At 34.3% G+C, this 19,264-nt stretch overlaps 1 protein-coding gene across 3 annotated transcripts in view; it reads right to left on the minus strand.

Moving 5' to 3' along the window:
• Positions 1–19,264, minus strand: part of CCSER1 (coiled-coil serine rich protein 1) — a 1,209,213-nt gene that overhangs the window by 394,917 nt on the left and 795,032 nt on the right. For all 3 annotated transcript variants that reach the window (XM_023638679.2, XM_023638680.2, XM_070262255.1), the window contains one exon: positions 14,193–14,237. In XM_023638679.2, coding sequence (XP_023494447.2) covers positions 14,193–14,237 — 45 coding nt within the window. The remainder of the gene's footprint in view (positions 1–14,192; positions 14,238–19,264) is intronic.

The following is a 19,264-nucleotide window of genomic DNA, read 5'->3' on the forward strand; positions in this document are numbered from 1 at the left end:
AATTTAGGATATTAACTCTACACTTGCAGTGCTGTCAGGTTGAAAGAGAAGAGTTACTCACACTATTTCGTCAGTTAACTACCTACAAATTTATGGCCTCCTGAAAAATCATCATCTCTATTTTGTTTTTAAAACTCAAATTCTTCCCTTATTTTTCCATATTTTATCATGTTAGTGGAAATTATAAAAAATACCCATTGTGTTGATTAATTTTATTGCCCCATGACTATTATTTTCTATATGCTAATGCTCAGTCTCTTGATCCTCATAGTCATAAGTCACTTCATGTAACATTTTAAAGAGCATCCTTCCTTATTTGTCACAGATTAGTTTAAATATCATTTAACTAAGTCATTTCAAAACCTATGTACTGAATTTACATGCATTGTTTAATTTTGGGCAATCAGCTAATCCTCTCAGCGCCAGAATCAACCTTATTTGTTCAAAAGGGAATCAGTTCAGGGTGGTTGTAGTTGATGAACATGATGAATGCCTGAAGACCCTGCATAATTTAATCCTGACAAAGGACAATGGGGAATTTAACCAGTTGAATTAGCCCCATCAGACAAGAACAAAAACACACTTAAGATTCACTTGGATCACCAGCTTTGAAATTATGAAATTTGGAAGTTGAAAAAAAATTAAAATATGTTAAAATTTTTTCCCACAATTGAGGCTTCACAATATTTATTTTTCTTACTAATTCAAATTTTTATACCTCACATTCACCTAAAATGTGATCAACCATTATCAGCATCTATCTCTTTAGGTATGGTATAATGGGAATAAATGAAATTAATTGAATGCTTACTATTTATCAGGAACTATACAAGGTTTTATGGGTGCAAGCTGAATAAGGCCCTGTTCTCTAGGAACTCAGCCTATGTGACAGACTGGTGAAGAGACAAACAAAAAGAGTCACAATAGAATATGATAAACATAATAACGTGATAGAAGTATCAAGTACTATTTTTGCAAGTAGACATCCTGGGAAATTTTTCTTCGAATAGGCAACACTTAATCTGAGATGTGGTGCTGGGTAAGTGGCTTTACACTTAGAGAGTAGAATATCTAGTGTCTTTTATTAATTCAAGTAACCAACAATAACAGCACTAAAAACTTTCTTATTGGGTATTTGTATTGGCACCAGACATTGAGATCATTATTTTTCATATTCCATCTCATTTTCTTTATGCATAAGGATCCTATGTGGTAAGTTACAACTACAAATTTTATTTCTTAAATGAAGAAATTGAGGTTAAAGATAGGTTATGCAACTTGCTCAACATCACGTTGCCGAGCAAAGTGCAGAACTGGTAATGAAAGCTCCAAAATTCGTGCTCTCTAAAAAGCCTCCCATCCTACACTGCCTCTTCTTTACAGTCATTCCTCGCTTAGGGGAAATTTAATGAATTTTTGTGTCACAGATGTCTTTGTCTGCAAAAGTAAATACAATTCTTACAAATTATTTTATGATCCTGTTGAAGCCATTGGCTCCATTAATGCCTACATCATTTGTAGTTTTCTTTGACCTCAAATTGTCTGAATTTTACTCAAAAACATCTATGAACTACTCTACTGAAGTTACTATGCTCTCCAGGCAGCACTTCATTGTTCTTTGAAATTCCTTTCATTTACCAGGTTCTTACATATGCTTTTCACGTTCATTTTCTTGTTGCCAACTCTTGAACTACTTTCAACAAGGCTATCACCTCTTTTATTCCATCGAAAGTCATTAACTAAGATTAGTAATATCTTTTTCAAGGCAAAATTGTTAGATCATTTGCTTTTCTTGATGCTTTTGACCTCTGTATGCTTTTAACAATTTTTGTACGAGGTACTACTTATTTTCAATATTATTTGTGACCTTTACTTCCAGAGTAAACTAGAGTTAATGTGTTATTAAAAGAAAGTTATTAGGGGAGAAAGCAACAACATCTTTGATAGGCTACAACTGCAAGCAAGAAAGGGACCAGGAACCATTTCTCCATTTTTGGGAAAAGGTGGCCAATGAGTCATAAACAGTATACACAAAAGGTTAAAATTGATTCCACGTGTTTCAACAATGATATTTAGTTTCCAAAATTCTAGACTTCTAGAATAGTAAATAAATCTATACAACAATTAATTTTTACATAACCAAGCACAGGATAACACTCATAATTTGGTTTGACAAAGCAACCATTGTAAATGGTCAGATGAGTTCAAATTGCTAAACATTATTGATCATTTTGAATCCAACATTTTTGAGTTCTTATGATTAAAAATACAAATTCAAATAAGTTTTACATTTTCTCTAAAGCATTTCAGAGAATATTCCTCTAGGTCCTATTTGTGACTGTCTACCCCTGATGCCATGCAGAAATGGACAAGCAAGTATATTGCGAATTTTCCCATGCAGAATATTGTCTGATCCCCTTCCTTCTAGCTTACAAAAGAGAAGTATAGACCATGTTAATATTCAGGATTCACATATCAGCAGTGATTTGACTTAAGAAATACAGTGGATCAGATATACACTGGATCAGTAATATCTGGATAGAGAACTGTTTTAATTTACTATATTGCCAATATTTGTCTCCCTTTATAGGGTATGCTATTTTTAATCAGTGAAAGATAAGACCCTCCCACCTCACTCCAGACATAATAGACTTAGAAGAGAGGGACAATTAAGAGGCTAACTTTGCTAAGACTTGGAAGCAACCTAGGTGCCCATCAAGGGACGAATGGATAAAGAAGATGTGGTATTTATACACGATGGACTACTACTCAGCCATAAGAAATGATGAAATCTGGCCATTTGTGACAATATGGATGGATCTTGAGGGTGTTATGCTAAGTGAAATAAGCCAGAGGGAGAAAGTCAAATACTGTACGATCTCACTCATAAGTAGAAGATAAACACATAGCAACAGAGACTGGATTGGTGGCTACCAGATGGGAAGGGAGGAGGGAAGAGGCAAAAGGGCTGGTTAGGTACATGTGTGGTGATGGATTACAATTAGTCTTTGGGTGGTAAACATGATGTAATCTACACAGCATTCAAAGTATATTACGATGTACATCTGAAAGTTAAAAAATAAAAAAATAAAATAAAATAAAAAACACTACTGTTGAAAATACAAACAAAAAAGAAGCTAACTTTGCAATGATTATCAGAACTTAATTAAGAGGACTGAACCTCAAACATGAGGAAAATTGCACAAACTGCTTGTTTCAGAAAAATCTTATATTTTCCAAACTCAACCTCTATTGATTTAAAAATAACAAAAGAAAGTGGAAATGGTGGCCCAAGCTTTATTCTAGAAGAGTCACTAACAACATATCTTCTCTAATCACAACTGTCTTAAGCTGAGCATCCAAGTCATGAGAAGCTTCCACCACAGTATTAGCAGTAAACTGGAAAGATGAATTAAATGGTGCTTTTATCATTTGAATATCATAAAGAGAAAAGAAAAGAAAAAGGAAAAAATCAGAAGGAGAAAGAGAAAAAATCCTTTCTCTTATCTTAGCTAAAGTATATTTATTTGACTGAACCATGCAAATGAGCTAGGAGGAATCATACCAGACTGTCTATAATTAGAAGCGTTTGTCCAACTGTAGAGTAGATAACTGAGATCGTCATTTGGGGGTAGCCATGGCAGACAAAGCACAAGTAAAAAAAAGTAAAGAAGTTACCTAGTTTATACAGAAAGAAGAATTACATGTAATTAGAGAACAGAGAAATAGAAAAAAAAAGAGAACGAATTATTGTCTATTTTCCAAAAGATCAAGTAATATTCCCTGCAAATGGACGGGCTTGACACTATTCAATTTAACATAAGTTTTAAGCAGGTTTCTATTCTTTGAAATCAAATGATCCCTACCCAAAATAAAATAGTAGCTGTGGTCATGGTCTTGGATAAGACAGGCCTATATGCAACAGATAGGTAGGCAAGAAGATGGACGGGGAACGGGGAAGAGACAGAGAATATGAATGTTTAGCGAGTGAAAATTAGATAATTCTCTTGAGAAACACCAGGAGTCAAAATATCCAGTTGTGGTAAACCTCCTCATTTTTCTCCTTACAAGTAATAGTGTCATGTTGAAATTTTACTTTGGAGAGATATTTCCTAGGTTTGAATCTTGGCTTCACCACTTACTGATTATAAGACATTGGACTAAATATTTAAACTCTTTTTGATTTTGCTGCTGATTTTTTGAAATGAGAATAATAGTAGTGGCTATTTCAAAAGTTTCCTGGAAGGAATAAATGAGTAAATACGTGTAAAGTGGTTATGACAATGATAAGCACTTACCAAGGATTACTTCAAATTTTTTATGGTGAAGAGATGAGATCTTATTTTTCTAGTGATTAAGAATGAAATGTATCCTACAACATATTCACAATTCCTTACCCAAAATTCTTAAGAACAAATGCATCTGGTAATTCAGAATCACCCTGATTTTAAAATAGTAATACAGAGCATATACTATGTCTTTTGAATATCCCTAGTAGGGTTTGGAGCAGCAGCCTGTAAAAACACATCAATATTTCTGAGACAAAACATAAAAATATTCCTGCCAAGTAGGAAAAAGAAAGACTATAAAATAGGCTCATATCACTTCAGATCAGATTTGGGCTGTCAAATGAAGTCGAGCCTCCCTTTCGGGAGAAAAAAATCAGTTTTCAAAGCATTTGGGATATTAGAATTGCAGATAAGGAATTGTTTACATGTTATTTTATCCTTTTATTTACTATTGATGTTTGTAATTTGAGTGTAACCAAATTTCAAGGTTACTGAAGAGAACAGACACTCCTGAATAAATAGGTGAAGGACGAAAAAGGAAGCTTCTCCTTTGAAGGCTGTGGATGGAGCAGTTGTACAACTTTTAGAGAGTATGCTGTGGGCTAAATTGTGTCCCCCCGCAAATTCATGTGTTGAAGTCCTAACCCCAGAATGTGTTGACTGCATTTGGAGACAGAGCCTTTAAAAAGGAAATTAAGGTAAAATGAGGCCATTAAATTGGGCCCAAACCAATCTGACTCGTGTCCTTATAAGAGTACGTGTGTACACACAAAGAGACAGTGGGGATATGAGCACCAAAAGAGAGACCATGTGAAGACACAGCAAGAAGGCCACATCTACAAGCCAAGGAGAGAAGCCTCAGAAGAAATTAAACCTGCCAACACCTTGCTGTTGGGCTTCCAGCTCTAGGACTGTGAGAAAATAAATTTCTATTGTTAAAGCGACCCAGTCTATGGTACTTTGTTGGCAGCCTTAGCAAACCAAAATAGTGTGTAACAGCGCATGGGCTTAAAGCTATTATTTTGAACATAACTGTGATGTGTGTCTGAAATGCTGTAATCTTTACATTTTTAATCTAATTAAAACAATTGTTTATATAATATTTGACAGTACAATGTTTCTTAAGAGCTGAAGAATCATAAATGCACTGTTTTTTTCTGTTATTATGCAATCTTATCTAAATATTTTAGATTACATACTATCAATGTGGAGTGACAATGTGGTGATGACTGATAAGGGACTGAGAGGTCCTGTGAGATAGCTAAAGGCAGTGATGGAACCAATCAGTAGTGCTCCTATTCCACTGAGCTGTCCGAGCATCAATTTCCAGAGAACTGTCCCAAAGTGAGCTTGAGGACAGGATGCAAATAGAGAGTAGACATAATGTCAAATAATTGTCCTCAACTGGAGGGATGACCGAAGGACGGAAAGACATTTGGGGATCTATTTCCAAGCTGAGAGGATGGCAGTGAAGAGAAGGATTCCAGAGAAGAGAAGAGAAGAGAGTTTCCATTGTAGATTCACAGGATTTTAATATGTTAGTCAGCAAAGAAAATAATTGAACAATTACACAGGCATTATTTGTTCTACATGAAAATATAAATCCAAACAGAAAATAAAGTCTCTTACTAAGTTATGGATAAGAATCAAAATAATAAAAATGTTTATTTTCTTCTGTATATTTTTAAGGTGACAATTGGCTTCTATTTGTGATTAAGAAATGAATCGTAAGAGATCTCCTCATTTATATATGATTATTTCTCTGATGAAAGCAGCTTAAATCAATTCAACCATCTGGAGTAGTATTTCCATTTTATATTAATTGACATAGGTAAAGGGCAAGAAATAAATGCATATTCAGTTACATACACAAATTAAAAGAACAATGCAAAAAAATTCCTATGAGTTTAAGACTATGCATTCAAATAAAAATATAAGGCAGTGAAATAAAAATCATGATTTGTTTTTGTCTTTTCAACTGAAAACACCTCCAGGGTTTAACTGATTCTAAAAATATTACACATTCTTTATAAAAACAGATACCTAAATTGATATTGATTAGAGAATCAAAATTCCTCTACTGTAATCTTTCTTAGACCTCATCTCTTTGTAAAATCCATTTTAAAATTAAAAATCCTCACTTATATCCAAATATTTTTGGAAAAAATAGACTCATAAACGAGGAAAATCTGTTGCATTTCAGAACCCTGAAATCAGAATATCCATTCATTTGATCTGTTGTGCTCATCAATGCCAAGTTATACTGCCATAAACTCTGGCTAATCTCTACCTATTCCCTATCTTACAAGACTTGCCTTCAAATCTTCCTGTTGGACCATAACACTATCTAACTATCTTTCCCTAAATTCCCCATTTAGAGACCTACCAAAACTTTGTCAATGTCGTGCTCTTTGTTACTACGTCAGGTCTAATCAACTTAGTCTTGCTTGATCAAAAGGTTTTTTCTTTGTAGTCTTTTGTGAGGTCAATAGTCAACATTGTAAAGATACAATACAGGTCCCATTGAGCCCCTGTGCAAGTTTACTTAAGCTTTTCTACTTAAAACACGTTCCTGTGAGGCTGCTTACATCTCTCATTCAGGGGTCTCTCTGACAGCAATAGTAAGGTAAGCCCCGCATTGGGTCTAAAGTTTAAGCTCTTTTGGTCAACCTCACAAATGCAGAGTTTCTGCCACCTAGGAATAAGAATGCTTTTTAGTAGTCCTTTGTTTATCTAATCAAATTTCAAAACTTATCCTAGATGAAAAGACCTGCTCTTTCACTTATTACAGTGGTCCATTGGTCTGTTTTCGTGACTCTCCAGTGTGAGTCAATAAGAAGAGGTCTAACTCCAAGCACTCGTGAGTTCAGAAGGTTTTGTCAGACCAATTTCCTTTAAACAAATTTTATCTTGAGTATCCTTTATTTAAATAAACCTTATAAGGACTTTCTTCCATCTTGTCTTTGTCGGTTCCACTTAGTTTCATTTTACTAGGAGTTAGAGGGTTCATCAGGACTCCCACCTGATCTTAGCCCAGGTTATTAAAATAAGACATTGTCCAGGCAAAAATTTCATGTGGTCTTCTCAATCTCTTTCGACTTCTAGGTCAAATTCTTACTGCTTTATATTTTAATTCATGTGTATATGTCTCTGGCATAATTCCACCCAATACAAACTGAAATTGCAGAGTCTGTTTTGGGGAACTTTGTCATGAACATGACTGTGGGATTTTTGCTTGATGGAAGTCCCTAGGGTTCAAATTATTGTTTAAACCTGTTGTCAATATTCTTCTTGGTGGCTCTCTATGTATGTGAGTGTGTATGTGTGTAATGGGTTTCCTATACCTAAGGCTTCTTTTATCCTTCCTTAGTGATGATTTCATGTCTCTCTCAAGCTGGCTCCCTCTCACTTCTCTCCTTTCCTCTCTCTTTTTGTTCTGCTTCTCTTGGGAAATATTGCTCTATCACTACGTACATACTCTAGAAATACCTACCTAGTCAGTCAGTCAAACATTTCCAAAAGAAAGAGAAAACAATTAAATGGTGTGCAGTTCTTTTGGATGTTTTTTCTCATTTCAGATACTACTAAGAACATGTTCTTTCTCAACTGAAGTAGATCTAAGAAGCTTAGTTTTGCTCAATCAACAGGTTTCTTTTGGGTAGTCCCTTGGAACGTCTACTGTCTACATGCATAGAAGAGATCTTCAAAATCCAATGTGAAGATCCCTCAGAAAGTATGGAGGATGTGAAAAATCGCTCCTAAAACCTATAGGCCTTTATAGGCACTGCTCTCTATAAACAATATTCTAAGTGGAAAAGGTAAATAAATTTTTCTCTCATCTGTAACATGAAATATGGAATTAAAAATTGTTGAGATTCAATGATGGGTTCCAAATATATTTTGTTGTCCTATTTGGAATGTGTTATCTCAAAACCAATTTAGAATGTAAAATACTTTGAAAGGAGGCTAGGCCTTGGGTATCATTGATTCCCGTGGTGTAGGCTAGTCTATGTAGACAGTAAAATCTCCCAACAACATGACACTGAAACTGTCTCTGACAGAAGAAAAGATGCAGGGAAGAGCAGATGATATGAAAAATAATATTAGTAATTGTTACCATTTATGAGGCGCTTCCTATGTGGCAGGCACTGCTCAAAGAGCTTTACACATATTAACTCATTTTATCCTCTCAATAACTTTTTGAAACAGGAATAATTACTATGGTCTTATAAAGTGTTATTCTTTCAATTAAATATTGATTTAGAAGCACAAAGATCTTTTACCTCCTTTATTGGCTGTCAATTCTGAGAAGGGGGAAAAATAGGGATATTTTATTTTTTACTGAGTCCTTAAAAGTTCTCTTGATCTCAAAATCAAACTGTATATTAGATATATCCTGGTGGCAAGCTATAGGCACTGAACCGTTGAATAATTCTAGTCATAAAAAGAAGAATTATCTTTGTCTCAGCTTTTATATCTCAAAGAATAATATAATATTAGCCAAGATATATTCCCCCCAAAATTGTGTCATCACTGCACTTATAAAATAATTTCTTATTCTACAAGACTCTATAGCAACCAAGAATGAGATAGCTAAACTTGAACAAAAGTAGAAACATTCAGTCTATTCTGAATATTGAATAAAGAAAGCATTCAAATGGAAGTAAGTTTTGCAGAAAAATTATTAAAGACAATTGGCAATTACGATTTGTTTCTTGGTGAAGATTTTCTATTTGATGCACAAAGCTACAAAAGAAGCATAGTTATCTTCTATTATTTCAAAATTATATAAAATATTAGATTTTAAGAGGACAATGGCACTTCAACTCTTTTTGGCTAACTCTTATTTCCAAGAACAATATACTTTCAATTTTAGTTCTATTATTAGAACTTACTTATTTTTCCTCTTTTATTCGTATAAAAAACAATTCTCTCGAGTGGTCTGTTGGACATGGGAGGAGTAATAGTAAGGTTTCCTAAGCAATAACCTAGACCTAAATTCATGTGCTTAATAATTCTAATTAAATTATACACGGAAAGAAAAATCAATGGCGATTTTTATTTTGTTCCACTTGAAATAATGTTTGTGATAATATTCCAGGTAGACAAATTACTTTGAAATATACAATATCATCTATCTCATTCTTTGAACTTTCTCCCTATTGGGGCTCAAATTTAAAAATTACTTTCAACTTCAAGTAGAAATATGTAATTTGTCAAGGGATAAACAATGCTAACTCTATCCAACTATATTAGCAAAGGCATAAAATCCACTATTTATCAGAATAAAATAAGTACTTTCTTTAGGACTGTTACATGCTCAAGTGATGCTTTACATAAACAGAAAATCTTGAATTATTATTCTAAGTGATTAGTGCATTTAAACATAAGATAGGGATGGGAAAATAGCATTTAACCAAACATTTGATTTTCAATCTACGTTTTCAAATGTCTGTGATTAATTATGTTTTCTTAAGTATTAGAAGTTCATATCATCTATAATATCCTATTTATGATTTTTGGCAAAGAAAATAGAAGATTGGGAACACTGCAGCTGAATAGAGAATGTTAGTGAAACATTCTAGAGTACAAAACAGATAAGTTGCAAAACATGCTCATAATTTTCTTAAGATTGACACTTTCATAAATCAGCTATTTCAATAATTTGAAAAGTCGGGGCTGGCCCAGTGGCTCAGCGGTTAAGTTCACACATTCCGCTTCTCGGCAGCCCGGGGTTCACCGCTTCGGATCCCGTGTGCGGACATGGCACCACTTGGCACGCCATGCTGTGGTAGGCATCCCACATATAAAGTAGAGGAAGATGGGCACGACGCTAGCTCAGGGCCAGGCTTCCTCAGCAAAACGAGGAGGACTGGCAGTAATTAGCTCAGGGCTAATCTTCCTCAAAATAATAATAATAATAATAATAATAATTTGAAAAGTCTACTTTTTCCTAACTATGCGTCTATCAGAATCTATCTGTTTGTACTTTCTTTCCCCCCGAGTAAAAGTTGGATTTTTTAATATTATTGGCATGGCCAAATACAATCAACTGAAAAATACTCAAACCACAGCAGGAAGTTTTTCTAGTAAAGGGATAAATATGTGTGTAATGATTTTTGGTGATATTTCTGAATATAGAAATTATCCTAAGTGTTAATTTTCTTTCAGATGTTTGAGAAGCATATCATAATCTGTCTTATAACAGTATGAAACTACTTATTTGAAATATTTAAGTGTACCAATATGAATCTTGTCTTCACAATTCCAGGTGAAGAATGTCAACATGATCTCTGCTTATTTTATTCACTTTGAGAGATCTGAGCTGTGCAAATTACATAAAAGTGATCCTTGATCATTATCCACTGGCACTTTATTTCCATCCCCCCTGTGGTTCTGGAATCTCTGTAACTTCCAACAACACAGCCACAATCCAAAGGCTCCGTTAACAATCATCTGCCACATTAGTTTACCACATTCAGGAGAATTTCTGAAATTATATGTCCAACTCTGACTTAGATATCCAAACATAATACTTAGTTCTCTTCAACCATGATACAAAGTCTCTTACCACGTGTATTTAGACTTGTGATACAAGATATCCAGAATGTCAATGATTGAGTATTTTCGAGGTAGAGTGAAAGTAGAGACATTTTGCTATTCAAAATTAGTGTGTACAAACACACACAGATGAATCTTTAACTTTAATGAATCCTTAACTAATATGTTAACAAAAACTGTACTTTGGAAAATAGAATACCATTTAAAAAACAAAGGTATACAATCTTTTAAGAAAACTGATAGTAACTTGGTTTTATCCACATTTAGCAATAAAAGCACTGTATGGGAGAATAGAAATTCCTTGAGAAAAGAAAAATGATTTCCACAGCTAGTGTCATACCTAGTGAATATTCACTGAGGTTTTTGTATGAGTTACAAGAACCCACTGGAGGAAGGAAGTTAGCTTAAAATCAAATAGAAATATTGGTTAAATAATCACATTTTGTATGGCATTCCACTAACTTCCTTTTTAAACAACTTTACTATTACCTGTTATGATCAGCCCTCTCAACTTATACATAGTATGCAAGGATAAATATGCGAAAATAGCAATGTAACTGGGTTTTTTAATACAACTAATATCTACTTTCAAATATTTCACAATGATACAAGTGATTTAGGTTCTACTCATCTCTATTTCCTTCAGAAAAGTAATTTATATCTTAACAATTTCTTCTTAATTTATATTTTTATACAACATGTAGTGTTCAAATCTGGGCTTCTTGTCTAGCAATTAGCTTTTTAACAGTATTTACCACTTAGCTAAATAGAATATTACTACCTGCTTCAATTTTCTATGCATACTCTAACTGTTGTCCTTATCTCCAGTAAGGAAATAGAACATTTTAAATGACACTTCTTAAACCTTCTTATAAATATTTGGTAACAGGTCGTTAGTATTATATCCATCAACACCTATTGGGAATATCTTTCATCTGAACTAAGACAAATTAATTCATCTTAGGAAGTAATCATTGTCATTAAATCTTCCTCAATCACAACAGCATTAAGATGAGAAATTCTAAGAGAATGTTTTGAGTAAGAGTTTTCTAAATCCACACATTTCAATTTAACATAATCAAAAGTATATTCTATATCTTTGTAATGCACACATATAATGGGAGACAGCAAATAGGAAACAGAAAGATACATGTCACACTTCACGAGCAAGAGTGATCAGAAGGCTCTAAACATAGTAATTGCACTCTGTTTCCAGATCACCTACTACCGAGACTTGACAGGAGAGTTCACAACATATTTCACCTTGACTGTCTGATACTTCCCCAACACTGCTGACCGTAGAATAGATTAGACTGTACAATAATGGGGAAAACTGAGGTGAGTGTAGGTTGATAGAAGTACACCCAAGTACCCTTGTGTTGCCCAGAGAGGAAGGGAAGTGGTTGTTTTGAATTTTAATAGCTGACTTTTACTTTTTATTCCTAGAGTGGGGGTGTCAAGGGCAGAAGACATTACTGAGGCTATCATTAATTTGATACTCTTACCTTCTTCACAGTTATTCCACTAACCTCAGGGAGAAAGTCCAAATCAAGGTTGTCCCCCTCTACGCAGATGGAAATATTAAATTGTAGGCCATTAAAACTTGACCTTCACACAAACAATAAGATGGTTTCAAGAATTTTTTTTTAATTTAAAACATGTTATTGCCATGTTCTTTACGCATAAGTGCATGTCTAATAAAAATAAAATCAGAGGAAATTTAAAAATAAGCAATAAAATTTAACAGCAACTCTTTTCAATAAAACCAAATCATTAGGGTTTTAAAAATAACACGAAAAACTATAAAATCTTAATAAAACAAATAAAGAATTTTGCTACCATTTACCAATGCCGTTACATAGGTATGTGGATTTAAGTTTCCTGTCTTTGGACACACAGTTGCTGTTGGACTAGGATAGAGCAGTGAGAAGCTTGCTCACTCCAAACAGTATGCCCTTCAAGGCACTGAACCAGCAGAGACGCACTGTGGCAATACTGCCTGGGGGTGAACTCTCTCAGAGGAGATGACAAGTTAAATTCTTTCGCTAAGTAGATCCATTTTGGTCATGTCTGAGTGGAAGTAGTCACCCTTACAAAACTGTAAATGGCGCCAAGGTCTTCCTTATGCAGTACACATTTTTTTCCCCACTCTGTCTTTCCTGATGACCATGTCCTTATTATCTTGCTCTCCTACAGCATGAAAAATATCTAAAGCTTTATCTATAGCTTATCTTCTCCAGCTCTTCTGCCAACTATTATGTGTCCCTCAAAGGAATAAATTCTTCTGGATGGAAAATACTAAATAAACAGGAAAGAGGCCCTAAACGACAAGCTTACTAGGAATTAAAATGCCAAATACTGAAAACACACAAGTGGAAATTAAAACAGTAAGGAAAGAAGGGGCAAACACCATGTATTTAATACAGAAGTTTTTACAGAAAGAGAAGCCACAGATGGAGAGGGAAGTAAGATTTATTTTCTCATTTTGTAAGACAAAATATCTTCACTTTTGACAAAAAAGTGTTATATAAATATCACTAAAAAGTAAAATTATCTTTGAGCAACAAGAAAATATTGATTTACTGAATTAAATATTCTACCCTCCTCCCACCCCCAACAACTTAAATCACAGAGTAAAATACAGCATTTATACATTTAGCATGGAAAGAATTTTAATTGAGGTTAAGTCTGCACATTCAGTCAGAATCAGAAAATAATATACATAATGGTATTATGTATATGATATGGTATTATGTCTGATACCATTAAAAGTTTACCCTCTTTTAAAGCATTTGTGATAGACAATAATTAAAGAAAGTTTTAAAATTGCTGTTCTTACCAGAGCAACTTCATGATATCTAATAACGCGTACCAGCCTGGTAGCATCAACAGCCTTGGACAGGAGAGTGAAGAATCCCAAATGTCATAAAATGTTTGCTTTGTTAGAATTTTGCTAATTTCTCAGTAAATCATTTAAAATATTGCATTGTGATGTTTGTTTGGAAAGACTTTTCTGTCCCATCTAGAGGGCCTGCTGCTGTAAAAATCCATTTTAACAGAAACATCGCTTGCCTGACCAGAGAAACAGTATTTTCTTCAGCTTCAGAGGAATAAGCACAAATGATAAGTTTATATAAACATCTCTAATATGCACTTTGGCCCTAGTGAATGGAATATAAATGTCCACAAAATTCCTCTCAACACATCCCCATCATTATCATTATCATCATCATCATTATCATCATCATCACGTCATCCTCGAGTCACCATCACCAACCACACCACCACAACACTGTCACCATCTTTGCTTTTGCCCTCTCCCTCTCTCTTGGACTTTCTTACCTCTCTCCCTCCTTGTACTGCCTCCAGTCTTTTCAAGTTCAAACTCTGAAAGAAACAAACAAAATATATTATTGTTGGCAAAAAAGTAACTAATAGTTAGTACTAGTGTAAAAATTTTGAAGTAAAAGAAAATACTGCATTTAACAAAGAAGATCTGAATATAGGTAAGTATCCATTACGAATGCCAATAACTATATCTGAGTAAGTCCTCAAAAGTGGTACCAACGCATTTGTTGCTAAATCCTAAGACTACAAGTAAAAATAAAATGTAAAGCATTTGTTATAGCAATGATTGCCTGTGCTTTGGTGAAACCACAATCTAAAATGTGCTGTTTAAAATTGAAGTAGTGCATCCAGGACGTGCTGTGATAGTCAGCTCCTATGCTACTGCACTGTACCTGGCACATCGTGGGACCCAAACAGCACTAAGACTAATAAAAAGCAGCAGCATCCTTTGCAGCACTGGTGATCATCTAGGAAATAATCAGGATTCGATCTCCTGACAGAGGACTTTCTCTCTCTTCTACGATCGTAACTGCTTTTGACACTAAAAGGGGAAAGGATCCACTTTAAGTCTCCAATAAACTATATGCTTAATTAAATGGAAGAAGGGTTCATCTTTTTCTTAGGAAGCATATTGCAACATGTGCCTGTGATAGAGAAAGAGAATCAAAGAGTCTATCTATCGTTCTATCTTCACTGGAAATACTGCTATTAGAAAGAAAAATAATGGAAGAATTTTTTCCCCTCTGAACACAATGAAAACTTCAATTTCTGTTATTTTCCTGCTGGAGTAGCTTTGCATATTGAGGGACAGCCTGAAAATTGCAATAAAACGTGATCTCACAGTAACTAATTCTTCCTTTTTACATTCCTTCCTTTTTCTTACCTTCTCTTCTCTTTCCCTCCCCCTCTCGATCACTTTCTTTAGTTATTTTACAATACATACTTATTATATCCTTACTACAGGCTAGGCATCATGCTAGATATTGAGGATATCAAAATAAATAATAAATAGTCCTCAAAGTTTAGGATATCGTTGACTAGACACACAAAAGTGAAAATAAAACCCTAGGAGAATGATGTCAAGTTCATAAAATTTTTTCTGAGCTTAAGATGAGAGAGGCTCAGTCAGCCGGGAATGGGCATTCACACAGCCCACAGAGGAGGATTGCATTGAACGGTCAGAAGCCGAGGAGGGAATGCAGAAAGAGAACAGCATGCAGTTCTCTAAAACCTGGCTACTCAAAAGTGCAGTGCCTGATAGATAGTATCATATCACCTGGAAACTCATTAGAAATGCAGACTCTCCATGGTGATGCAAAGTACAGCATGGCAACTATAGTTAATATCACTGTATTGCATATTTGAAAGTTGCTAAGAGAGTAAGTCTTAAAAGTCCTCATCACAAGAAAAATATATTTTTTGTAACTATGCATGGTTTTGAATGTTAACCAGATTTATTGTGGTGGTTATTTCATGATATATACAATAATATCAAATCATTATGTTGTATACCTAAAACTAATATAATGTTACAAGTCAATTACACCTCAATTTAAAAAAATGCTATTGTTACTAAAGAAAATTCTGACTCTCAGACTCCACTCAGGACCCGCTGAGGAAGAAAATACATTTTAACACAATTTCTAGGTGATTAAGATGCATGTTACAGTTTGAGAACACTACTTTAAGAGGTCTAGAAATCCTGGGTGGTTTAGCTGGCATATATATTGTGAGTCGAGCAGAAAGGAGTGCGGGAAAATAAGGCCGAAAAACTGACCAAATTGTGCAGTCTTTCAAGCAGAGAACTTGGGACTTGTTCTTTAAGCAAATGCTTACTTTAATAGCAGTTGTTGAAAACTGGTGGTGAAATTTAAAACACCAAAAATAGACATAAATAAGGACTCACATATTCTCATAATTTAGTCTATACCTACATTTCCTTTTCCCTTTTTTTAGAAACGCTATCAGGGGATAATTGGAAAAAATGCAAATAAAAACTGGGATTTTTCTTTATCACAAAAGTTTTTCACATGCCTCTAAGTCATTTGACACAGCTTTAGAAAACACAAATTTAACAAATTTTCACATTATCAATAAGAATTTTGGTTTAAGTCAAAGTATTTCTCTATTTTTGGTGCAAATCTGAACAGTACATAGCCTCAACTGTATATTCTACAGTGTCAATGACACATTTAGTAAGAAAATTGACCTGCAAGAAAGATATGCTAGACTTAAATATTGTATTTCTAGCATATATTTTGGAATTTAAGAAAGATTGCTACTGTTTTGTTGTTTTAAGCAGAACAGTGGAAGTGTAATAATTTATTTATTAAGTATTCAGTTATAATAAAAGTAATTTATAGCATAATTTTTTTTTCATTTGGTGACAGCATTTATGTTTACAAGCTTTTCAGGGGGTTTTTAACATTTTATCTCTTCATATATAAAACTCATTTCTTGAATTGTTTAGAAAAACACACACGCACACAAATCTTAACTAAGCCCTTTTTATTTTAAGAAACAGACTTTTACTCTGTTAACTCTAGAAACTAAGGCTGTAGGGTCAACCTAGCAAACCAGTTATTCTTGTAAATAAATGGTAACCTGATTTCTGAGTGTAGAAAATATTACCTACATTTACAGAATACATTTTGAAGAGCCTAAATTTCATAAGAAAAAAGATATAACACAAAACATTTATTAAACCTGGCAGTGTAAGCTAAAAATGAACTCTGAAGTGGCATTCATGCTCATAACTTTTAGAAGTTATGGGAAATAGTATAACGATGTGCTTTTGAATTTAGACTGATATGAATTTAAGTTTCTGGTTGGCCAGCTTCTTCTGTGTGCTCACTAACAAATTATATAATATCTCTCAACTTCAGTTTTTGTACTTGAAAAATAATAATAAATATAGTAACTATCTCATATGGTTGTTATGAAAATTAAACAATATGTGTACAGCACTTAGCAAAGGGCCAGGAACAGCATATCCCCAAAGAGTAATTATTATCTTCTTTTTCTTCTCTTTCTTCTTCCTCCTCTTCTTATTCTAATTCCTCCTTATCATTATTACACATATATAACATGCCTAAATATAAGATAAATTTGAACAAAATACCCTTATTTTGTGCCTTTTATTTGAAGAATGCAATATATATAGAAAACACTTACAAACAATAAATAATGAGAATATTTATATTGACTAAGCACAAGTCAAAATGTTTTTACACACATTTTTTCATTTTGTACTCAAGACAACACTTTTTTTTTGAGGAAGATTAGCCCTGAGAGAACATCTGCTCCAATCCTCCTCTTTTTGCTGAGGAAGACTGGCCCTGAGCTAACATCCGTGCCCATCTTCCTCTACTTTATATGTGGGACGCTTACCATAGCATGGCTTTTTGCCAAGCGGTGCCATGTCCGCACCCGGGATCCGAACCGGCGAACCCTGGGCTGCCGAAGTGGACTGTGCACACTTAACTGCTGTACCACTGGGTCAGCCCCTCAAGACAACCTTTTGAGGTAACTATTGCTTTCATAAAATTTGGGGGGGAAATTGGCATTATTTCTTAAAACAATTTTGCTGTTCCCTGTTTCTCCTACCATGTAATTCTGAGGCACAAATTAAATGTTCAATGACTTGTTATTGTTCCATATGCCATTGATAGTGTTTACTTTTTTGAAGTCTTTGTCTTCTCTTGGTGCCTCATTTTGTATATTTTCTATTGCTACATTTCAAATTCATTGATTTTTTCTTCTTCAGTGTCTAATCTGCCATTAATTCCATTCAGTGAATATTTTATTTCAGATATCTTAGTTTTTATCTCTATAAGTTCAATTTGAATTTTTTCTCTCATTATATTCATAATTTTAACTCCTTGACATATTTATAATAATGTTTTGAATTTCTTGTCTGTCTCTATTGACTGAATTTTTTCTCCTGGTTGTGAGTCACATTTTCCTATTTCGTCTCATGTCCAATAATTTTTTATATTGGTTGCCAGATGTTGTGGTTTTCATTTTGTATATTCCCTTAGTAGTTAGCATTAGTTCTGGCAGATGGCTAACTTACTCGTGAGTCACACTAATCCTTCTGAAGTTTGCTTTTAAAAAAATTTTAGGATGGGTCTCATGTAGTCTTCAGAGTTATTTATCCTTATTACTAAAGCTTGACCCTTTGTGCTCTCTCCTGAATACCTCATGTACTCAATGAAGTTCACCTGAATGATGGGAATTTTAAAAAATACCCAGACTTGTGAAAGCTCTGAGAATTCTTCTACTTAAAGTTCTCCAGAAATTATTATTTTTTACCCAGTAGTTGTTCTTTGCCTGGCCTTGTGCAATTTCACTCTACACACGTAAAATTGCTATTCAGTCAAAATTCTCAAGGGAATACCTATGCAGATTACTAGGGCTCTTTCTCCGTGTAGTTCCCTACTTTCTGGTAATCTGCCTTGCAAATTCTAGCTGCTTTGTTCTCTCCAAACTCAAATCTTTGTCTCCTAAACTATAAAATTTAAAGACCCAGAAATTCTGTTTGGTCTGTCCCTCCATGCTCCTGGTCCAAAAATTGCCTCCAGGCAGAAATCCAGGTGTTGTAAGCCTCTCTTTATTTCCTTCCCTTCACTCAGGTATTACAGTACTTCCCTGTCTGTTTTTTCACGTGTGAGAATTGCGTTACTGTCGTTTGTCACTTAACAGCGAGATACCTTCTGAGAAATGCAACATCAGGCAATTCTGTCATTGTGTGAACATTATCAAGTGTGCTTACACCAACCCACATGTTATAGCCATTGCTTCCAGGATACATACCTGTACAGCATGTTACTGTTCTGAATACTGTAGGCAACTGTAACACAATGGTAAGTATTTGTGTATCTAAACATAGAAAAGTTACAGTAAAAATATGGTATAAAAGATAAAAATGGTACACCTGTATCAGACAATTACTATGAATGGAACTTGCAGGACTGGAGGTTGCTCTGGGTGAGTCAGTGAGTGTGTGGTGAGTGAATGTGAAAGCCTAGGACATTGCTGGACACTACTGTAGGCTTTATCCATGC

Source organism: Equus caballus, chromosome 3 (assembly GCF_041296265.1).
Source record: "Equus caballus isolate H_3958 breed thoroughbred chromosome 3, TB-T2T, whole genome shotgun sequence".
NCBI lineage: Eukaryota > Metazoa > Chordata > Mammalia > Perissodactyla > Equidae > Equus > Equus caballus.